Source organism: Dysidea avara, chromosome 2 (genome assembly GCF_963678975.1).
Source record: "Dysidea avara chromosome 2, odDysAvar1.4, whole genome shotgun sequence".
Taxonomy (NCBI): Eukaryota; Metazoa; Porifera; class Demospongiae; order Dictyoceratida; family Dysideidae; genus Dysidea; species Dysidea avara.
Genome location: NC_089273.1, coordinates 10,575,837 through 10,601,228, shown reverse-complemented (window position 1 = coordinate 10,601,228; position 25,392 = coordinate 10,575,837). Strand labels below are relative to the sequence as shown.

At 37.6% G+C, this 25,392-nt stretch overlaps 2 protein-coding genes across 3 annotated transcripts; both read right to left on the bottom strand.

The window, feature by feature from the left end:
- Positions 1-42: 42 nt before the first annotated feature.
- On the bottom strand, positions 43-6,231 carry LOC136246583 (uncharacterized). 2 transcript variants are annotated; one of them, XM_066038078.1, is made up of 5 exons: positions 6,044-6,231; positions 5,825-5,970; positions 5,339-5,426; positions 5,080-5,143; positions 43-3,831 (listed from the first exon to the last, which is right to left on the bottom strand). In XM_066038078.1, exon 5 carries the CDS (start codon positions 3,822-3,824, stop codon positions 51-53), a length of 3,774 nt encoding a protein of 1,257 aa, XP_065894150.1. In that variant the 5' UTR covers positions 3,825-3,831; positions 5,080-5,143; positions 5,339-5,426; positions 5,825-5,970; positions 6,044-6,231; the 3' UTR covers positions 43-50. The 2 variants fall into 2 exon arrangements, with proteins under 2 accessions (XP_065894150.1, XP_065894151.1); XM_066038079.1 differs by lacking the exon at positions 5,339-5,426.
- A 5,361-nt stretch (positions 6,232-11,592) lies between these two features.
- Positions 11,593-22,691, bottom strand: LOC136246581 (uncharacterized). Its single transcript, XM_066038072.1, has 5 exons — positions 22,535-22,691; positions 16,053-16,099; positions 14,313-14,515; positions 12,607-12,750; positions 11,593-12,057 (listed from the first exon to the last, which is right to left on the bottom strand). Exons 2-5 carry the CDS (start codon positions 16,096-16,098, stop codon positions 11,878-11,880), a joined length of 573 nt encoding a protein of 190 aa, XP_065894144.1. The 5' UTR covers position 16,099; positions 22,535-22,691; the 3' UTR covers positions 11,593-11,877.
- Between the last annotated feature and the right edge of the window lie 2,701 nt (positions 22,692-25,392).

The following is a 25,392-nucleotide window of genomic DNA, read 5'->3' as shown; positions in this document are numbered from 1 at the left end:
TTTCTTCCAGCAACAGCATCTACCACATTTCGAAGCACAAAATTTTCACGCTAAGGCCTGGGATAGCCAAACCTACATACTTTTTTTACTCCTGCATTAGTCTTCTTACTGCGTAAACAATAATTATTGCACTTATGTTGCTGAAATGTAATCACTCGTTCATATAGTGTTGGGCTGAGTGTAATGTCGGGGATGTGACAGGTGACATACTTGGTTACAAATTCGCATATTTCTTCTTCTGTGCTTTCACCAATTATTGGTGCTCCTTCTACCCATGCCTCAGCATGACTGTGTTGCAATCCTCTCCCTTGGTATTCACGGTTTGCACCAAGAGCACAAACAGGACCCAAAGGCTGGCTGTCACTTAGAATGAAATCATAAATTGCCTTGTATTTATTGTCAATAAATCTACTACTGGACACCGGGTCAGTGGCAATCATCTCAGCTATAGACATGTCAGCAAAACTGGGATTTACAATTTTTAAGTAAGTACGAAGATCCTCCCATAACCATTCACCAGGGTTTAAAGTAATGAACCATGTAGGAGGACCATAATGAAATGACATACAATTAAGATCATTTCGATGTCTGGTCCAAAATGATTCAGTATTTCTAACACGTGCAAATATTGTTGTTAGGTTTCCTTCCAGCTCTTCAGATGACAACATTTCTAGACAGCGGGCAGCTGTTAGCTTTTCACTTGGCCTAATCACCTTTAGTTTATGGTAAATACCACTTGCTATTTGTCGCAGTATTGTTTGGTTATTCAAGAAAAAGATGAGCTGTTGGTTAATCCTGAATCGTGGATCACGCGATTGCAAAATGCACTTCACGTACTCTGCTGCGCTTAATGGCACCTCTCGTTGACACCTCTGTCCACCAATTCCATGTGGGTATAAATCTGGAAAACACAACATATCCAAGTTTTTCATACGACTATCAAGAGGGGCTTCATTTACTTTTAGCATTTGGTATAGTGCCGTGGCCTTCTTGTTTTCCCTTGGGGCGTGCAATGGATTAATGGTATATTGCTCATAGTAAGATTGCTCCTCATGTTCAGCAATTTCTTCTACCATAGCCTCTCCAGATGTTGAAAGTGGTTCTCCATAAGAACCTTCATCAATTCGGTTACCAATATCTAGATCTTCTGGAGCTCCAGGAAGCTGAATTAAAGCATACAGGGGATTGATTTCCTTTAGCTTTAGTAGGGCATTGTAGACTTTATTGATATCTACAAGGTCCTGCCATATGACATTAGATTTACTAGGTAAACTTCGTATTAAAATAAAAAGTTCCCCATGATTTGGAAGAGCTTGCTGTGGGTCAGGCAATTTGTTCAAAGTTTCTTCAATTGGTAATGGCAAGTGGAACGTAGTGCCAATAACCTTCTGAATTTTGTGGCTGGCAGGCAATTGCCTTTTCGCAACTGTACCCATTCTACTGACAGTTTGAAAACATTTTGCTCTTTGTATTAATATTTTTTCAAAAGCATTTAGTTGTGATATCTCTTGTGGAATGTCTCCAAACTGCAGACTATTGAGTATGCACCTTGGTGGTAATTTTCCTTGTCTAAAGTTATTTAGGCAATATTTGCATATAAATCCTTCAGGAAGTCCATCGTTGTACTCTGGTCTACGCGTATTGTAATCCATCAAGGCCTGCCACTCACAGCTGTTGGGCAAACTACGTAGACTACCTAAGTGTGAACATTCCCGTCGGTAGCACAACTTGTCACATGATATGCAAGGGTACTTTGCAACATCTAAACACCTTTCATAAAACTTATCATAAGCTGCCTTGTGTTGTTCATAGATTTGAGTTTCAATCAATGGCTGGTTGTCTATTTGAAACTGTCTCAATCGATTGCTCTTAGCAATGTCGGTAATCTCAGACAGTTTATCCAGGTCTCCATGTTGCAAAGCGTGCTCAATTTCCGTGATCTTTCTATCATGTCTGCGCACTTCATACAACAATTGCACCACACGTCGTATGTCTGGAAAATGAGGTGCTAGCACACGCAAATATAACAGTGGAGAATCGCAGGGAGGAGATTCTGTATAGCAACATAATGGATGACCTTGAAGTAGCTCCTCTTTTGTTAACTGATTGGTGCAATCGTCTATATGCTGGATGTACCTGTGAGCAGCATTAGGTGCACATTCAGTTATCTTACAATAGATGATCTGAAGTTTACCCTCGATTATTTCTGATTCTTCCAATTTGCACCATGGTGGGTCATAACTACATTCCCATGTTGAAACATCCCTGCCTGCAATGGTGTACTTGCTTGAATAGCCTGGAAACTCTTCATACTTTATGCTGCCATCATCATTAAATGCATCTTGGTTGTAGGTGGCCTGAGGGAAAAATGTCTCAGTGTATGACGTATGCAAACTAACACCACACAGTGAAATTGAATCATCCTCAGTTTGCTTCATAAGTGATGCATCTAAGTTATTACGTAATTTTTCCAAACACTTCACAAAGTTATGTTTGAAATAACTAAGTTGCTGTAGACAAGACTTCACCAAAAACCCTGCTTTTATTGTATTCGCAGATCTGTTTCTTATGCCCATTTTTCTAACAAGCTTTTCTACATACTCTGATGATGTACCATGATAATTCCTTTTGCGCTTAAACATACGATTGTACTTATTACGCACACTTAACGCAGTCACAGTAGCACATCTTCTCTCCATTGCTTGCTGTAGAAGCTTATTTCGGTTCTGTTCATACCGTCGTCTTGACCTATCTTTAGCAGGTATTGGATTTTCGGTGTACTTTTTACGTCTTATATATCTATTAAGCTCAACATTAGAATGGTAGGATAGTAATGCACAACGCCTAACAGCAAATGGGTTCAGATGATATTTCCTTAATATACGCTTGATCAAAGGGTTTGGATGGTGGTGGTAAGCAGCAAGGACTCTTCTTCGTATAGGAGAGGGATTTTTCTTGTATGCATTTCGAACCCTTGCTTTTGTTGGTGATGGATTTAATTTGTATCTTTGGCGAAGTTTTAGTTTTTTGGGGGATGGATTTGATGCATATCTTTGGCGAAGCTTTAGTTTTTTGGGGGATGGATTTGATGCATATCTTTGGCGAAGCTTTAGTTTTTTGGGGGATGGATTTGATGCATATCTTTGGCGAAGCTTTAGTTTTTTGGGGGATGGATTTGATGCATATCTTTGGCGAAACTTTCGTCTCTTTGGTGACGGGTTTACTGCATACCTTTGGCGAAGCTTTCGTCTCTTTGGTGATGGGTTTACTGCATACCTTTGACGAACCTTTCGTCTCTTTGGTGATGGGTTTAATGCATATCTTTGACGAACCTTTCGTCTCTTTGGTGATGGGTTTAATGCATATCTTTTGCGCATCATTCGCTTTATTGGTGATGGATCTAACTTGTATTTTTCACTTACATATTTCTTGGCTCGTGATGGATTGGCATGATATCTATCAAGCACCTTCTGTTGCTTTTCTGTAGGGTGCTTGGCATAACTTTCTTGCATTTTTCTTTTCCTCGGCAAAGGGTTTTCAGTATAAGCTGCTCTAATCTTTTGGCTTATAGGTACCCGATTGATGGAGTAGAAATGTCGCATATGCTCCTTGATTGATGACTTGTGCAGTTGATAATAGTTTGACCTGGCAATCTTTCGACTTGGTGAAGCCACATATTTCATGCGTCTTTGTAGGTTTACTTTATCTTTACGCTGTTCCCAAACATTAACCTCTGAATCTTCAACAGGTTCCGTTTCATCTTTTTGCTTTTCTTTGTGTTGTTGTTGTCGTTTCCCTCTTCTCTTCTGGGCTTTACTAACCATAATTGTGCTTCACATAAAGTAGAAAATGTGCATATGTTATTAAACTGTATGCATATGTAAACATGCTGTATATGTATACAGAGACAAGAAACAATTTTATCTTAGCATAGTGGAAGTAATTGTAACACACAATGAAATATAGGATACCAATGCATCTAATACAGGATATAAGAGAATGCTATATATAAGTACAAGAGAAACATAAAAATGTGATCATTATTAATATTAAATAGTACAGCAGCATAAGTAAAGTAAGTTAGAAATTAAGTAAGTAATTAAGTAAATAAGCATATGAGTGAACAAGCAAATAAGTGATTAAATGAGTTATTAAGTAAGTAACTAAGCAAGTAATTAAGTACTAAAGTAATCTATCAATTAAGTAAGTAAGTAGCATGCGCACACACACACACAAAAAACACATATACCACATACACACACCACATACACACGCACTGTACACACACACACACTATACACACACACACACACACTGTACACACACACTGTACACACACACACACACCACACACACTGTACACACACACACACACACCACACACACTATACACACACACACTGTACACACACACACACACACTACACACTACACACTGTACACACACTACACACTACACACTACACACTACACACTGTACACACACTACACACTACACACTGTACACACACACACACTACACACACACACACTACACACACACACACTACACACACACACACTACACACACACACACACACTACACACACACTACACACACACACACACACACTACACACACACACACACTACACACACACACACACACACACCTGTACACACACACTGTACACACACACTGTACACACACACTGTACACACACACTGTACACACACACTGTACACACACACTGTACACACACACTGTACACACACACTGTACACACACACTGTACACACACACTGTACACACACACTGTACACACACACACACACACACACACACACACACACACACACACACACACACACACACACACACACACACACACACACACACACACACACACACACACACACACACACACACACACACACACACACACACACACACACACACTGTACACTCACACGCCCACCCTGTACACGCACACACGCACGCACGCACCCACACACACACACACACACACAGCACCAGACCACACATACATACGCAGACATGCACAGACACAGACACACACAAACACACACTCACTCACCTTTTCAATTTTTAACTGATCTGACTTTGATACTCCCAACACTGCTGTAGAAAGTATATAGTTCCTGTAGTAAAATAAACTGCAGTTCTATTTCGATGCAGACAGTATGTAGCTGTACAATAAGAGATTCAACAACAATGAAATGAGTAACAACAACTACAAAATGAATAACTGCAACAAAACAACTACAAAAGTTGCAACTATAAAAGTAACATCATAAACTATAAAACAAAGAATAATTATTCTCAATATCTGATACCTTAATGGCCTGCTTGAACTAATGCTCAATGCTGTATTATGATGTAAGGTAATTAAGGTCTAGTACTCAAGTTTGAATATCAATGTTCCTACAAGACAATAAATTTATTTGTAAGCATAGATTATTCACATTTATAACTGAAGACACACCATTTGGCACCTTTACATGTAAATAATATGTTGCTTATAAACTACAAGCATTAAGTGTAGTCTGTAAACGCTTTGCAATGATTTTAAATTGCATGCATTAAGTTTGTGCAAGAGGCATTAATTATTAAGTGAACCACTTCCATTAAATGCACTTCCATTAAATGCACACCCCTACAAAAATGCATTGTTTTTTTGTTTTTTTTTCACTGTCATTGGCAAGTATGAGTGGCTTGGGCTCATGCAGGCTTCGGATTTAGCTACACTTATTACTTGCAACTAACACACACAAGCACCTCACGTAGTTTAATACAATACTACATTTTACCAATACTCATACCTCAGTGGACTGCTTAACCCTGGACTAAATGACGCTGTATGTTGAGACGTACTGCAATCCAGGTAATGACTAATTCAGCTCGAGCACCTAGAACGAACGTTGTGCACTATCACCGTCCAATAAGTGAGAGCTCTTCCTGCTCGTTCCTACATGCACGATAGCAAAAAGGATGTAGTACCCAGGTTGTAATAAAATGTTAATGTTCATAACCATACTCACCTTAGCCGGTCAATGTCCAGCCAGTTGAATACTCGGTCCGTTTAATTTATTCGCAAAGCTCCTGTCAGGAAACTTCAGTCACTTCAATACTAAATTACTAACAGAAACGTTCACACGCAACTGCTAGTCGACCTCTTTGAAAGTAGCAGTGCTGCAATGCTTGTATGGACTTAAGTAGGGCGCTTAGGTGAAAATTTAAACGCCATAAAGTATATTATGAGACAGCATGGTGCGCTTATTTTTTTAGTTTTATGATGTAGCCATCACTGACCAATGAAATCTAGCTACTTGTAAGGAGATTGTGTTCCCAGAATGAAGTCTATTAAAGTACGAGAAACATGCGTATATATGCTGCACTGGTAGTCTCGCGTAATCATCCCGGCGACCAAATCAATTCAGGACAGTTTTATAATCGGGTTTGATGCGAAGACAATGCCCTCTCGTTGCTTAACTCACCCAAAACTTCTCAGTCTGGCCTGGCACCCACGTCAGACTAGCAAGTCGTAGCAGGTAAACCTAGGGTCGTGTATATAGTGTGTGTTCTATTTCATCATGGATAGCTCCGGGCTAGAGAAAACGGGGAGAGTTTCTTATAGCAATGCTTTAATTATCTAATTAATAACTACAGTTCATCAGAGATAGACTTGTGCACCACTGTGGTGCGCCTGTGTTGTCAAAGGAGACCACCAGTAATTCATTCTGTAATGATAAATGTGGCTGTGCCATTGAAGGACACCACTGATAACTCATCGTGTAATTTACAGTCAGTGTGTTATGTAGTTGTGTTGTCAAAGGAGACCACCAATAATTCATTTTGTAATGGAAAATGTGTCTATTCCACCAAAGGACACCACTGATAACTCATCTTGTAATTTACAGTCAGTGTGTTATGTTGTGTTGTCAAAGGAGACCACCAGTAATTCATTCTGTTATGATAAATGTGGCCAAGGACACCACTGATAACTCATCGTGTAATTTACAGTCAGGGTTATGTTGTGTTGTCAAAGGAGACCACCAGTAATTCATTTTGTAACAAAAATGTGACTATGCCATCAAAGGACACCACTGATAACTCATCGTGTAATTTATAGTCATTAGTGTTATGTTGTTGTGTTGCCAAGTTTGTAATGGTAACACCAGTGGTCTGGTAGCAAACCAAAGGAGACCATGCACTTCTACTTCATTTTGTAATTTAGAATATGTCATTTTGATCATGTATGGCTGTGTCATCAAAGGACTCCACTCGTCACCACTGATGGTGATACTATCAGTGACAATAAAGTTGATGGATGTTGTTGATTGTCTATAGGATATACAGCTGTAATCTTGTTGTTAAAGTGGACTGACAAGGGAATAACAGGTGTATTCATATGATCAATAACATAATCAGTATGGTTTTCCTGTCTTGCTCAACTTGAACATGTATGTTGTTATCATTTGTGCCACTTCTACTTTCTACAATAAGTATCTTGGTTGCTAATAATCATTATGTTACCAACATCTATAGTAGTCAATAATGCTGCTGTGTGACTATTCTGCAAGATAGTAATTCACATAACAATCCTTAACCATAACAACATTATAATTACTAAATATTTAATAATTCTGATAATAATGTAATTAAATATGCATGTCATATTATATATTATAAACAATGATTGTTGGATTGCTCTTTCACTCCATTTTCCCCAAGGTTTTCTTTTTCTCTTTCCCACTCGGGGGATTCGATAGCTTTCAAACCAGCTTCAATTTTCCTTCATTTGTTTAGGGCATAACCAAGTGCAAAGTGTAGTGTCTTATTAATGAAACCCTTCCAACAAGTTTCTATGAAATTTTAAAAGATTTCCATTTTACTAGAATTTTATATATACAGTATGCTGACTGACTGACTGACTGACTGTTTATTTACAAAAATTTGTATAAAGGGACTATATAGCTGGGCTCACTATACATGCAGTATAAAATTGTATAGCTGATCTCTATAACTTTACCTGCATGCATGCATGGTGACTTTAGTAGTTTAAAACTTTCCTTTAGAGTGAACTGTAGAGGGTGATGGTTTTCTGCATGATGTATAGCAATATGACTGCTCTAGCTAGTAGGATGACTGCTCTATTAGAGTATCTCGATCTCGCACTAGCTGCACCAAGTTGGATTTCGTGTTATAACTCCGTGGCTTTAAGTCTGATTCTTCTACACCATTGATGAGCCTTTCTAAGATGATTACTCCATCTGTACAACGATTTCAAAGCATTACCCCAAGTGGTAGACGTGGCAAGCAGTCGTTTTTTTATTAGCTAATCTCGATTGCGTAATTGTTACACAGTGTTAGTTTTTTCGTTGTATCTTCCTGGGTTTTAGCTCGATTTCTTTCAAACCACAAAAGGTTTGAGGTTCAATAGTTAACCTATTCACCCACCGATTTTCAGCTTCTTCCCATACGCGGTTTACCCTGTAGGCGTGACAACATATTGGTGTTATTTTTCGTGAATAATCGCTCATAACTCTTTGCCTGTTTATCGTATTCCAGCCAAAGTTGGTACCGAGATGCGCCTTCATACCCCCCTTCTGTGTGCCAAATTTCAAGGAAATCGGATAAGGCGTTCGCGTTTTATAGCAGTTTTTGTAAGTGTGCGACAAGAAAAAGAAAAATAAGAAGAAGAAGAAGAAGAAGAAAAAAAAAACGAAGAAACTGAGCCAATTTTTGAAGTCGCATATCTCGGGAACGCGTGAAGCGATTTCGCTCAAATTTGGAATGTGGAGTGCTGAAGGTGGAGGGCATGTCCACAGCAAAAATCGTCTTGTTTCATCAAGGCAGCACAGAGCTACGGAGGTGCGAAAATTGCGTTTTCTTTCTTCCTGTCAATATACTCACGGGTGTTACGCGCCGGCTTCTTGGGCCGCACGACACACTACCGTGTGTCTTGATATACTGCATTTAGGTGCTTCATTTACTATATGTATGTACTTTGCAATTGGTACACTGTACAAAATTGTTTGCAAAATGACAAGAAAAAGTTTTCTTAATAAACATTAGACATTATTCAAAAATAGTTGTCTTATTAAAGTCTCCAATTCTATTTATAACCTATTCTTTATTTTTTCACCATATGTATAATTATTATGGAATACAACAGCTAATTGTGTAGCTCAAGAGCAAATTCTGCTGAGCTGCATCACCTATAAAAAATTAGTCCAAAGCTCAAAATCAGTAATACTCTCACTGTGAAAAAGGTGGGATATAATATGGTATTTCCAGTGGCTTATTGAATACAAATACGCCTTAATATAAACCCTGTATTATACTCATGTTATAGTTTAGTATAATGCATACTATACTATTACATATATGGTTTCAGTTTATTTACCACATTACCTGAAATAGCTTATATCGAATATAATACCCACACTATACCATCACATATATGGTTTCAGTATGTTTAACACATTAACTAAAGCCTTACATGAGATTGTTAGTATAATACAGGTTATATCAAGCTTTTTTGTATTCAATAAGCCACTGGAAATACCATCTTATATCCCTCTTTTTTCACAGTGTCTAGTAGTTCCTCAACTACATTAATACCTAGCTAGTAGCTATGTTTACATGTACTTTAAGCGTAATCAAAGCTGAGATTCTGTTCCAGTGGTAATTATAAGAATAGTGTTATCAATAGTTAACAGTGTTCTAGTGTTCACTGGTTCCTGACTTACTACAGAACAACAAACAGCTGTTACCACAAGTTGGTAATGACTTTAGTATTACAAATGTTAGTGGTTGCAGTGTTGCTGCATGTTCCTGTAACACTCCTCAGTTACCTGTAAGCTATAAAGTGTGTGGAGCTGAATCAGATGGACGAACTTATCATAGTAAATGTTATAAACTATTTTCAGCAATAACTGAGCTTGTGTACTAGTGAATGATGATGAATCCTGCAGCTGTATTATATTGTTACATTGTAAGGGATGTTATGAATTTCTTAGTCACAGCAAAAACATCCATATCATTAGCACTAAAAAGTTTTGCAGAAAGCATATGTGCTCTATGCAAGACACATTATTGAAACACAAAGTCCAGGAACAACAAACACTGCCAAACAAAATTAGATATACATCAAGTTTTGTACCTTCTACTATTGGCTTCTAATTGATGTGAGGGTATTTAATTTTGCTCCATTATAAGAACTTTTAACTGACCAAGCATGGCACAATACCTTCAGTCTTGCTATTATTTATTAACTAGTTACCAACTGTGCAAACTATTTAATGATCATACTGAACATCTGCAGGTATATCTGAACAAGGCATCTGCAGATGTATAGTATATGTGACTGGGCCCGCAAAAATAGGGCATGTGGGCACATGATTTTTGTCTTTTTTTCAAACTTCCATCACTCCTAACTTTAATGCCATTTTGCTATGATAGCACAATTTCTTGCTCTTAGTAAGCATTTAATTGGCTTTATGAAAGAATGTAAATATTCTGTTCCAGTACTGAGATATGACCTGTAAAGTGATGGGGTGCAGTTTGTGCCCACATGACCTGTTTTCACAGGCCCGGTCACATATTCTGTACTTCTGTACAAGGGTTAGGCAAATAACATAATGATGACTGTTCTTCCTCTCTCCACTGCACAATATTATATTGATGTCCATCTGGTAATGAGAATAAAACCATCAAATGCCTAAAGTTGCATCCAACATGCTGTTGAGTGTACTTGTAATGTTCAGCAAACAGAGTCCATCTGCACATCACAAACCTTAGCATCACATTGACATAGGGCCGTGAGATAATAGCACAATCTATAATTATATTGATATGTACATAAGTCAAAACCATTTTTATCTCAACAATATTATCTCAATAAGAAGCAATGTCACAACAGTTAATATGTAACAACAGTTAATTTTGTTGACTTCAGTTCTTTTCCAACTAGCTAGTTTGACACCTTTATGCAAGCTTACCTGTGATACACAGTAGATTATTGAGATCTACTATTATCTCAATATTACTTCAGGCCACTTACTGTTAATTTTATGTTTCAGATTCCCTGCCCACATTGCTATGTCCCACCACCTAAACTTGTTTGTTATTATTATGAGTTTCGCTATTACTTCATCATCTCAATGTATAATGATTGTATAGAAGTTATAAACAAATATAAGAAAGAAAGGATACGTGGATTGAAGACCAACCCCAATGTCAGGAGAAGGGATGTCAACCCTTTCAATTCTCAATAAATAAAGAAAACGATTAATAAAAGATCAAACAGATACTCTAATAGAGCATTCAGCTCTAATAAAACAGTCAGGTGTATGTAAGATTGTAATGAATAATCAGCTGCCTGCCTACATTGGGTTAGGCTAACTTTCTGAAACAATGCTTGATCTTGATAGGATCTTGATCTTGATCAAGACAAATGGCCTTATTTTGATATATCATATAGGCATCACTTTTATTTATTTTTTATTATTACTTCACAACGACAGTTGTTTAAATCTAAATTATCTCCAAACCCTATTTAAGAATGACCGTGATTGTCTATGTATTATATCTTCAATATAATTGTTCCTTAATGTTATGATGAATTCTGTTGAATGTACTTGTAGCTACCACTAACTATATAGTGGAACTTGTAATCGGGACACTTTGAAAACGAGGACACCTGCACAATCTGGACACTTGGTAATGGTCCCAAACTAAATCAGGACACTGTACCTTGGTCCCCGATACACAGGTTTCACTGTAGTCAGCATATTTAACATTATACCAACACTGCATGGTATGCCATAGTTTAAGCAGCATTACAAAGTACAAATTCTACTATGCTGGATCATAATAATGCAGTGTAGTTATCAGTCATGTTATAATTATGATGGTCATTGTTATTGAGATGAGTTGAAATGTACCAAATTGATAAAGGGATTCCAGCAACAAAACTAATAATGATTAATATAATAGCTACCACTATTGTTGGACGTGGATCTTTACCATTAGCTGCCATGTAATAAACCTGTACAAATTATATAGAAACCACAATATAATTATACAAATTTTATGTAAATATGCATTACTCTGTATGTGGGTGGATTATTTTTGATTGTGAATTATGGATACAATAAAAATCACATTTAAAATCAGCTATTAGCACTAAAAATAATGGCATTAATTTTGGATATCAAACTGATATCTCAACTACATGAATTACAGTTATTGCGGAGTACAAAAATTGTGAATTGGACCACTTTTATTTAATGCTGCAATTATCTGATTCTAGATATAAAAGTTCATGTTCTGTTAGAATGATTTCTTAGCTAATGTGCAATTTAAATGAAAATTTGAATAAATCTCTGTCTGGGTAGCTATACGCTTAACACTTCTGTTAAAAAATAAGCGAGGATCTGGTTTATAACAACACATTTCACATTATACACATAAATATGCTAGTCATAGAACTATTTTCCTTATAAAACAGAAAAGGTTTTGTCTTCAGTTATACTAACATGTACTGTGTGTGCACATAACATTTGTGTGCACATATAACATTTGTGTGCCCACTTACCACGCAAGTTGCTATGCAGGCACACAATGCAGTAGGCCAGAAGAAGCAGCATGCCACTGCAGAACAAATAAAGAGCACACTTAGTGCTCTAGTATACTCCTGCCCAGGACTTGAAACATTGTTCTGATACACCACACCAACTGGCTATAAAATAGAGACAACATGTTAAGAATTTTATAACTTAGTTACGTTACATAAAATACCGAAAATAGGCAATTGTGTATGCTAATCAGTGATGCACCGATATCAATACTAGCATCGGTATCAGTCCTATTCTGGTAATATCAGACTTGTATTGGTAAAGCTACTATATAAATTCCCTATACCAACTGATACTGTAAATGACATAATTTAATTACTTTTCAAGATGGTGGTGTCAATAGTGCATCGAAAGGAGTTGAGTAAGAGCTGATCTAAGCCATGAATTATTTGAAAGAAGCCATATACTAGCATTATTAGTACAGTGGAAATGGTAATAAGCCACAAAATAAGATTCATTGAAGCCATAAACTATTGTTAATGTACATTTGTAACTATGTTTAGTAAGTTGGTTTATCTTGTGAGTATATAACATGATTATGTGTGGCAATGTATTGGCATTGGAATGATATTTCTGGCCTCAAATGTATCGGTATTGGATCAGTAGTGAAAAGTGGTATCAGTGCATCATTAAATTGCTAAGGTATTTATTGTGCATAATTAGCAGTCCTATCATTTGTGACAAAGCACATCTTCGTTCAACAGCACTATCAATTTCCAGATAACTTTACATTGGTATTGTCAAAGCCTTTAAAGGTTTTATTGGTTAATTGATACATTCAGCAACCACCTATTTTTGTGATCAGTGATGTATAAACTCTAAAATACATTTTAAACAGTATCTATATAGCTATATAGTGCGGCATATATTTTCTATTATGCCTGTTTTATTTTATTTCTGATCCTTATACCATAGTTTGGACTATATTCTTGTGTAGTGGCATTTTGTATATATGTGACTGGATTTTTGAAAATCGTCCCATTTTACAACTCCGATATTCAATGAATAAGGAATTCCAAACTTCCAATCAACTTTAAAATCATTAGAATCACTAGTCAGTACCTTGAATTACAATTAATTCTGTAAAATATTTCAACAGGTGCATAAGCACTTTAATGGTGATGCTTAAAAGTGCAGATTTATATGTAGTTTGTGTGTGTCATTATTCAGACTGATTTTCCAAAATCCGGTCACAGATATTGGGAGTGAAAATGGTCTTTGAAAATAAGTCAGCGAGTGGACAATTTGTCGTTAATCCTTTGTAAGACTTATGTATAAGATATATGCATTTAGGATGGTTGTCCAACATCAAAGCAATTGAATTTTTAAAGGAAAATATTGAAATACTCACTATTCACTGGTACGTGATGGTAGAGGATGGAAAACCAAAAATTTACTTGGAGTGACTTAAGCTATACACTCCATAGACACGTCATTATGTACACACTACATCATTTTCAATCATCATACGTTTTGAATATCTCTCCTTTCATGACACCTTTTAAAATGAACCATACACTAAATGTTTTAATGACAATGCCAAATAGTAATAATACATTAAGGCAAGATCATGTTGTGTGATGTATTGTATGTACTTTGCAATGACATGTTAGACTGATTTCCAGCACTTTTATAGTGTAGCCATGAATATATACACATAGCTTACCTGGTTCACTACAACCGTCACATTATGCTGACCACCACCATCAGTCATTGGGCGTAGTTCTGTTTGAGGATAAAGGTAACTGTTTGTGGAGTTTGTTGTTGGAACATCATTAACAGTGGCATGATATTCTGGTGGTGATCCACTCTGGTCACCAACTGCTGTTGACGTTTCCCCAGTAACATTAAGGGAGTCAGTAGAACCATCTAGAAGAAATAGTGTATCAAATCATTGTAAAGCCTTTATGCATGCACTCTTTGTGACATTTATCTTTTGATATTGTGGTATTGCCAACTTCATCTTTAATGACCTTTCATATTTGTGACCAGATTTGCAAAAGGGGGTCTTCCACACACATCCAATTCTGTGAACTTGGGACACCATATCTAAGTGTTCAAGTTACACTGAATTTTTCTTCATCTATTCAGCTATGTTTGTGCTCACTTCTGACCAAATTTCAAGTCAATGGTTTTTCCAATCTAAACTAATGAATTGTCATTGTTCATAAATAGGATGTGTGTGGAAGACCCCTTTTCACAAATCTGGTCACATTTTTCATTTATTAACGTTTTACAGCATAATTGCTGAAGGTGACACCTGGTCTTACAGCCTGTCATGTTTGTAGATCTTGTAATAAGTATGTTTGATAAGAGAAAAGATTCATTCCTGGACCTGTGCAGCCTCGAATCTGCAGCCATCTGATTTATGATTGAATGCTTACATTAGTCTGTCAGGTGGTCAGGATATTTTCTCCTTGTCAATTTCATGTATATGCATCCATAGGAACTCTAGAGAGTGCCTTCACAGCCAATATTTCATAACAGGTGTTTATATCATAATTCGCTTTGTTTTCATTGCAAAATAAACTTCATATACAAAAGCAAATTTAAAAATTATTGCCAGAAAGAACAATTGTAATATTTTCAAGCATAGTAGACTTAAGTTTAATCAGTTCAAAATTACATATCAAAAAGTGTGTCATGCAGGCAAGTACTGCAAAACATCTTTAAACAGGCTGTAGGACCAGTGTCCTACAGACCTTCAGCACTTGTGCTGTAAAGCCTTAATAGATAAATAAAAGTGTGGGTGTGTAATAGATAAAAGTGTATTTTACGGAAACCAAGAAATATTGTTTTCATGCATCCATAGCTCAAAAGGTTCTGAATAAACTTTAACCATTGTTGCTATGGAAATTCCCTCAGGGTAGGGTACCTCCTTTTCAAAATCACTGAGATATGCACTTTCAAATTGTTCTTACTTTTTCTTTGCACCACCTACTGTAACTCATGTGTGCTTTAGTCGATTTACTTCAAATTTGGAGGGCTATCCAAGTGTAGTGCAGCACATTTATGTAAAGGTATAGCATGAACCATGCTATATAATGGACTTTAAAGTACTAATACAATTTGCACTACAGTTGTTCTGTTTATCTGAAAGCATTTCTTGAAGCTATAGTCCATCGTTTGAAGAAGCCTTCACTACATGTTTGTCACCTGAAGCAGTCACCATGAAGCATGATTTAAGACAGTTATATTTTAGAGAACTGCACAATGTGGATATACATTATTATACTTTTGCAGCTTTATAGACATCACATGGATAGCTATAGTTATACTTTAAATTCAAGACCAATTGGATTGCAAATAGTATTACTGATAATGTTTTGAATCCATTTGGCAATAATTTAGCTATGCATTTTATGGGTAAAAATCTATAAACTGCTCTACTATTATCCATACTAACTTTGATTATCTGATAACAGTGGAACATTATCTTCGAGATCTGCCATCCTGAAATTAAAGAAACACAATATAACAAAAATTATAAACCCAAAGTGCATAAGCATATATTTATATTATAATATATCTAAAGTCATGAACTAATGCAATAGTCAGAATGAATCCTGAATTGTCCTGAATAAAGATTGAGCTAAAGATCATGTTGGAATATATGCGGGATGGACAAGGAAAACTGAAGAGAAGCAGCAACATCCTGACCGGAATTTTGATTGGAAGAATACTCATCAAGACCCTTACTATACATAAGCAGATAGGAACACAGTCAATTCCTGGGAGCTGATGCAACAGCCCTGTACAGAACCACACTTGGCTTCACACAAACTATTGAATGTATGGATTTAATAATGCAGCTAGTTTGGTCAGCCATAAAACAAAATTAATGAAGTTTACATAACAAACTACAAAATTTGACCTCATGGTTGAAGCTTAGACCGTTACTATCATTATTGTAGCACTCATATACAAGAAGGGATACTTATATTATTTATTTATTTGTGCTTTATAGCAATACATGAGTGGTAAACACAGGGACATAGCATAAGAATACACACGTAGTGATGTGCTGAAGGTCTGTGGGCCTAACCTGTGTCTATAGCCAAAAGGGAGTATGAAGTGAGAAAAAGACCAAACAATAAATTTGATCGGATCCACAAAATAGTGCTTATACCTTTCTATTGCATGTACCTGATAACCAATAACTTGACTTGTGAAAAAGTTACTTCACGAGGTAAGGTACTTCAGGTACTTCATGAGGAGCTATGATTACATAACTATAAGGTGATAACTAAGTATGTAGTTATGTATGATGTTGTTAGTAACTTGGAGGTTTTTGATGCAGGGTAAAGAAGTTTATATTTTAGTAGTGATACTTCACAGATTACTTGAAAGAGTAATAATGGATTGTTGCATAGTTAATGTGACCAGGCCTACAAAAACAAGAATAAAATCTTCCTACTTTTTAAAATTTCAACGTTTAGTGTGTAATCTTGCTATGGCCATAGAATTTTTAGCTCATAATTATCATTTTGCTTGACTTCATAAAACAAGTTACAGAATGCAAAATTAACATTAATTACATTTCAGTGCTGAGTTGTGTGGTAGAGTGTAGTTTGTGCTCAAATGCTCTAATTTTGCAGGTCCAGTCACAAATTCAATATATTGTGGTTCTATGCAAAAGTTATGCTATCATTTCTTTCAACTTTTATTACTAATGCCATTATGTTATGGTCACACAATATTTGCTATTATTGAACATTTATTTGGTTTATAACATAGTACATGATAGAGAATGCTAAGAAATGACCTGCTTTGTGACAGGGTATAATTTGTGTTTTCACAGGCTTAGTTGCAATCAGTAAACATCCCAAACCAGCTAAGTAGAGATTCCGGCATCCGAGATGTCTATAAAAAATTTTCTATAATATATACCCCAATAGAACCTTGGCACAAAACATAAACAGTGCACATTTAACTTGAGATTGCTCCATTATCCGAGCTCGTATGGGGATAAACATCAATGTGGGGTTGGGGTTTGTTCATATGTTGATCATTGTGCAAATCTTAGCTTTATTGAGTGCCAAGTTCTGTGTTGTTTTGTAATCTTTGAAAGTTTGTAATGTAAACAGATTTTATACTTTGAAACTTAAAAATACATACTGTCAGATGGGAGGTATTTACAAGTAGGCGCAAACTTAAAAGTGCGTAGTTACTTTCACTTTACTCCTCATCAGCTACACAATAATTTTCTGAAGGTTGTATCACCAACTCAAAAGTACAAACCTCTTCAAAGTCAGCATAACAAAGCCATGATTGAAACCACAACTCCACCTTGCATCATTGTGAAATTGTTGCGTCATTGTGACATCTCCACTGTAGTTGTTTACCTTTATAGTTTCTAACGTTAAATAAATTTTTATAGTTAGCCACATCCCTATCAGTATTATATTTAAAAAGTGCATACGTAGCTGGTTAAACATACTGTATTTGCACACCACAAAGAAGGCATTAATTATAAAGATCACTGAGATCCAAAAGTTACTCTCATTATAATACATACAAACTTACAGCTAGTAAGTATGGTTTCAAGACAGTCCAGGTAGCTAGATGTCATTTTAAATTTAATTTGACAATGGAATTTTAAATTCAATTTGACGATGACATTCAGATTTTGTTTCATATTTGCAAAGTTTGCAGGGTTTATACTGGTAAAAGATCTGTACATAGGTGTCTTACTGGGTAAGATACGTAGCCACAAAATTTGACACAAACAAATAACATCCTTTGTGGCCGTGGGTTACTATATAACAAAATTCCAGATACAGAGGCTATTGCCTAAATAAACAAGACACACATTGCTAGGATTCTTCAGTGGATATTCACCCCTCAAGAATGATGTAATGATCACCTCAGCTCTGCCTCAGTGATTATTACATCATACCTTCGTGGTTGTTTATCAACTTAAGAATCCTAGCAGTGACATATCTTACCCAGAGGGGTAGGATATGATGTCATAACACATTATGATGTTGTGCAATGTATTAGAATTCCAATGATAATTACATAATGAAAAACTAATTAACATATTAGCTACTTGCATCATTTTAGATGCCAAAGTAGAATTCATTAATTTTACTACTAGTGATTAGTAACACAGGTACCTGAAAATAAGGTCAGAATTTGTTTTAAATACAATAATAGCACTCTATTGCGAAGTTCATTGTAAAATCGCTGGAGTTCAATGAAGCTCAACGCATGAAACGATTTCTACACTAGTGAAAATTACCAATCCTGACAATAAATCCAGTGATTAACTTCATGGTTTACTACAACTATACCCTATGCTAAAAATGTACAGTACGTACACGTCACACAATCATTGTGACATCATGTTCTGTTTTCTCTGTGTCTTACCTATGCTTGTGCCATTTTCCCTTTATAATGCATGGGGTGTGTGGAGGAAAATGAACCTTTCTTTTTCAGTTTTCAAGCACCATGCATGCCAAATTCCCAACCCAACATAATATTATTTCTGAGATTGGCACTATCTATTGAGCATGACAAAATAATTTTAATAAAATTTAATATTGTGAGAATGTCTAAGTTAAGTTTTAGCTATAAAAACAGTTTCAAGAGTGTTACCATTTAGAATTTTATTAACTCAAAATGGAGCCAGATATGTAGTCTTGCTATAATAGATATTGTGTGGATTATTGCAACTACTCTAACTATAAACATGTACATATAAGATCAACTTGATGTATAAAATTGCAGCTAACCACACAATTATCTTTGTATAACTAAGTCAAGAAATTGGAAACTGACCAAGAGAGAAATAATGTGCTGAAAAGCATTGCATGTCGTATAAGCTATAATGTTAGATGTGTCACTATAAAAATCGGTCATTTCATGAACATAGCATTATAAAGCTGCTCAGGTCATAGGTAATCATGGCATAAATTTGATTGATTTATACGTCTTATGGTTCAAGACAAATGTACGAAAATAAATAAGGGACCTAGACATAGGGGTACCAAGGAGTTATGGAGCACTGGCAAGGCAAACACACACACATTAATAATTAGTTTAATTAATTAATTTAACAGATATGTCAAATCCCATGCACAGTTCTGAGGAGTGAGCACAGAAAATTCTTTAGCTATGACCAGGATATTGGAATTATGGCGGCTGCTTGGTATCCATTTGTCTCTAAGAAGATTGCATCTGTGACTTGCGCATTTCATCTGATAGCCACACAATTAATTGCATCATTTCAGGCTTTCTGGTGATCAGGTTTACCAAGAACCATCTGATTTGCTTAGCTACCAAACAAATTCTGATAGCCTTGCATGATTAATTCTAAAGCTTTTGATAAAGTATCTCACTCAAGACTCCTCTACAAACTAAGGCACTATGGAATAAGAGGGAATGTATTACACTGGCTTGAATCCTTTCTTCATGGTCGCACACAACAAGTTATAGTAGAAGGTTCTAAATCATCCATTTGTGATGTAACATCTGGTGTTCCCCAAGGGTTTGTTCTTGGACCAGTTCTATTCTTGATTTATATCAATGACATCATTGCCAACATCCAAAGTGAGATCCGTCTTTTTGCAGATGATATTCTTATTTACAAAACCATTAAAACACCACAAGACCATAAAATACTTCAAGATGATTTAAACTCACTAACAAGATGGGCAACTGACTGGATGATGGAATTCAACATCTCCAAATGTAAAATTTTACAGATAACAACACACAATAAAAAGAGTACCTTCACCATAAAAAGAGTACCTTCACCATAAAAAGAGTACCTTCACATACAAAATGTCCGACATTCCACTGGCTACAGTAGTAGAACACAATTACCTTGGAATCCATCTCCACCACAAACTATCATGGGATCCTCACATCAATTACATCTGTAACAAGGCAAATCGACTCCTTGGATTCTTAAAAAGAAATCTCCACAATGCACCATCAGAAATTAAAGAACACATCTACAAACAATTGCTCTTACCATCATTAGAGTACTGCTCAGCCATCTGGGACCCCTATCATCACACTAGTACTAGTAAACTAGAAATGATTCAACACCGCATTGTTTGCTTCATTTTGAACAAACCCTGGCACAGATCTAACCAAAACCATGATAGCATCACAGATATGTTAACCAGTCTTGAATGGCCTACACTTCAAAACAGAAGAACAATTGCTAGACTCACCTTCCTATTCAAGATTATCAGGAACTTACTAGCAATACCTGATCATTGCTTACCGTCACCAACTCCAGTGTCCTACACCTGTGCTCAACATCCTCTCAAGCTAACTCAATTGCAAACAAGAGTTGTTGTGTACAAATACTCCCTCCTCCCACAAACAATTATTCAATGGAACTCCTTTCAAATTCCTAACATCGACACAATAGATCTTGAAACATTTAGAACGCTGTAAGTTTTTTTTTTCCCAGGCTGGATGGACTGCCCTTGCCTACCACCCCCAGCACAAAGAAAGCACGTGCTGGACAACTGAATAAAAAGGACCAGATTGCTGAAAGTTTAATTAAAAGTCCCTGTGCTCATCAATGCGGCCCATCTCAGGAGAGGCATCAGAGGAACGATGCGAGATGGACCTACTTCCACGTATGCACATTGTAGCTGACCGAAGTAGAGAAAAAGACAATGTGCATCGGATAAAAGCCAGAGTCTGACTGTAACTAGTAGAGCCGCGGCGAGATAGATGGTCAGCCAAACGACGGTAGAAAACTATTGCCTCCCTTCCCATACCTCCAGTGGTCGCAAACACAAGGGGAGTGAAGGAGGCCTGCTCAACCTCTCTGACACGGTCACCATACTCACGTTTCTTCTGTGCCTCGTGACGTCGATACAAAGAGGGGACACTGGTGTTGCAGTAGCTCAGTGCATTAGGATGAAACACCCTTACTTTCAAAAAAGGCACTTTGCCGCTGCCCCCAGAATCCCCTAGCATGTATGTCTTCCCTAGCCTCATCCTGACAGTTGGCAGTCTTAGGTGCAATGATCTCCCCAGTAAGTGGCTGTAAAGGTGGCTCAAGGGCCACACCATGACATGTCTTGGAAAGCCACTCTGCAGTGATGTTTCGCAAAGCATTGTGGCGAACAAATGTGAGGCCTCCATGTCTGCAAATCATAGCATGATCCGCAGAAAATGGGACCCCACAAACACAGTGACTGGGTATGTTCAGGAGCTTCCAGCCGTATCTAAGATGCAAGGCATCCCAAAATTCTTGCTTCATCAGGTGGAATCCCTGCTCTGCTAAAGGCAATGCTGTCAGCCAGGCAGAAGCACCCGGTTCACTGTTCAAGTCTAAAACTCTTTGGGATTGTGACGAAAGATTAGATTTGATCGTAGAAGCCCTCCCCCTCAAAGTAGAGCGACGATATATGATATGTGATTGTAATGCTCATTAGCGTGTTGCCTCTAGTGGGCTTTGCTAATTAACAATAATAATAAAAATAATAATAAAACGTCCATCAGTACCTATCTGCAAATGCAATGCACTTATGAACTAGCTAGCTACACCTGCACAACCACGGGGCGTTCCCGCCACTAACGCTCATGATCAGCACAAACGGCATTTCCAGTAGCTCAGTATACCAGAACCTACATGTACGACTACCCAACCACCCACCCGTATTCAGTTTCACCTCGGTACTGAACGGAATTAAAATCCATTCCAACTGGCGCGTGAATCAATCCGATTGCGCCACAGACAGTAGCTAGTCTGGACGAGATCGTGAGTTTTCATAGTAATGTTGTAGCGCTATAGCCATGCCTTTTATTTCGTCGGCAGCAATCCTGAACAGAGTTGCCAAAAGCGAAACGAAGAAACTGATGAATGTTACATATTATATAGTGATAGCTAGCTAAACTGTGTGCAAAGCTCACCTTTCACCTTTAATACTAATTCACCACTGGGGTTGCTAGTCTAGCTCAATTACAGCTGGTATTTACGGCAACTGAACTAAAAACTTGCTAGCTTGAATCGAACCGTTGTTCAGTATTGGTTAACCAATCATAACATTCACACCACAAAGTTCGATCTGGGCGGGTTGAAAGTCCCACGTTCTTGTTTACCTCAATGGACTTTCAATTTAAAACCAATCTCAGAACCACAAGGGCCTCAAAGGGATTTTCAAATTAAAATATTTTCGAGAATATTTTATCTAGCTACGTGATAGATCATCGATGCATGTGGCTTACCCCTACGTGTCAGGACGTAGTCTACTTGTTACTGCATGTCGCTTCAAGTAAATGCTGCAATTTGATTCGTATCAACTGAGTTCACGGAATGTGGTCCAATTTCCCGAGACCCTTCCGCGCATGTGCTTATACTGAACGCTATAACGCCTAGTGCAGAAGAGGGTCTAGCTAAACAGCAGCAGCAGCAGCAGCAGCAGCAGCAGCAGCAGCAGCAGCAGCAGCAGCAGCAGCAGCAGCAGCAGCAGCAGCAGCAGCAGCAGCAGCAGCAGCAGCAGCAGCAGCAGCAGCAGCAGCAGCAGCAGCAGCAGCAGCAGCAGCAGCAGCAGCAGCAGCAGCAGCAGCAGCAGCAGCAGCAGCAGCAGCAGCAGCAGCAGCAGCAGCAGCAGCAGCAGCAGCAGCAGCAGCAGCAGCAGCAGCAGCAGCAGCAGCAGCAGCAGCAGCAGCAGCAGCAGCAGCAGCAGCAGCAGCAGCAGCAGCAGCAGCAGCAGCAGCAGCAGCAGCAGCAGCAGCAGCAGCAGCAGCAGCAGCAGCAGCAGCAGCAGCAGCAGCAGCAGCAGCAGCAGCAGCAGCAGCAGCAGCAGCAGCAGCAGCAGCAGCAGCAGCAGCAGCAGCAGCAGCAGCAACAAGCAGCAAGCAGTATAAGCAGCAGCAGCAGCAACAAGCAGCAAGCAGTATAAGCAGCAGCAGCAGCAACAAGCAGCAAGCAGTATAAGCAGCAGCAGCAGCAGCAACAAGCAGCAAGCAGTATAAGCAGCAGCAGCAGCAGCAACAAGCAGCAAGCAGTATAAGCAGCAGCAGCAGCAGCAACAAGCAGCAAGCAGTATAAGCAGCAGCAGCAGCAACAAGCAGCAAGCAGTATAAGCAGCAGCAGCAGCAACAAGCAGCAAGCAGTATAAGCAGCAGCAGCAGCAGCAACAAGCAGCAAGCAGTATAAGCAGCAGCAGCAGCAGCAACAAGCAGCAAGCAGTATAAGCAGCAGCAGCAGCAACAAGCAGCAAGCAGTATAAGCAGCAGCAGCAGCAACAAGCAGCAAGCAGTATATATAAGCAGCAGCAGCAGCAACAAGCAGCAAGCAGTATATATAAGCAGCAGCAAGAGAAGCAATGCTTTTAATGGTTGATCATTGAATCTATTATGTATATTATATTAATTATACTGCATTTAGGTGCTTCATTTACTGTATGTATTTACTTTGGAATTGGTACACTGTACAAAATTGTTTGTAAAATGACAAGGAAGTTTCTTAATTAATATTCAAAAATATCTGTAGTAGTCTTATTAAAGTCTCCAATTCTGTTTATAAGCTATTCTTTTTTTCCACCATATGTATATTATGCAATGAAATGGAATACAGCTAATTGTGTAGCTCGAGAGCAAATTCTGCTGAGCTGTATCACCTGTTAAAATTGGCCCAAAGCTCTAAATCAATAATATTCTAGTAGTTCTTCAACTACATATCATAACACCTAGCTAGTAGCTACTTTTATATGTACTTTAAGTGTAACCAAAGCTGGGATTCTGTTCCAGTGGTAATTATAAGAACAGTGTTATCAATAGTTGATAGTGTTAGCTGATTCCCAACTTATCACAGAACAACAAACAGCTGTTATCGGAAGCTGGTAGTGACTTTAGTTAGTATTACAAATGTTAGTGGTTGTTGTGTTGCTCCATGTTCCTGTAACACTCCTCAGTTAAGTGATAAAGTTTGTGGAGCTGAATCAGATGGAAGAACTTATCATAGTGAATGTTATATGCTATTCACAACAGTAACTGTGCTTGTGTACTAGTGAATGATGATGAATCCTGCAGCTATAATATATTGTCACATTGTAAGGGATGTTATGAATTTCTTAGTCACAGCAAAAACATCCATATCATTAGCACAAAAACAGTTTTGCAGAATGCTTAATATGTGACCAGATTTGCAAAAAGGGGTCTTCCACACACATCTGATTCCATGGATTTGGAGGACCACATACAAACACATACAAACAAACAAATTTCAAGGCAATAGCTTATTGTAATCTGAAGTTACAGTGTATGAACCATCAAATCTGGTATATTGCATGTGTGTGGAAAACCCGTTTTTGCAAACCCAGTCACATAATTATGTGCTCTATGCAATACACATTATTCAAACACAAAGTCCAGGAACAAGCAAACATTGCCAAACAAAAGTAAATATACATCAAGTTTTGTACCTTCTATTGCAATTGGCTTCTGATTGATGCGAGGATATTTAATTTTATTCCGTTATAATAACTTAATTGACCAAGCATGGCACAATACCTTCAGTCTTGTTATTATTTATTAACTAGTTACTAACTGTGCAAACTATTTGTGACTGAGCCTGCGAAAACAGGGCATGTGGGCACATGATTTTTGCTTACTATTTCAAATTTCCTTGACTCATAACTTTTTACACAAACATGCTATGGCAATGACATTTTTAACACTTAGCAAGCGCTTATTTGGCTTTATGATGCTAGTTACAGAATGCAAATATTCTGTTCCAGTACTGAGATATGACCTTTAGTGTGATG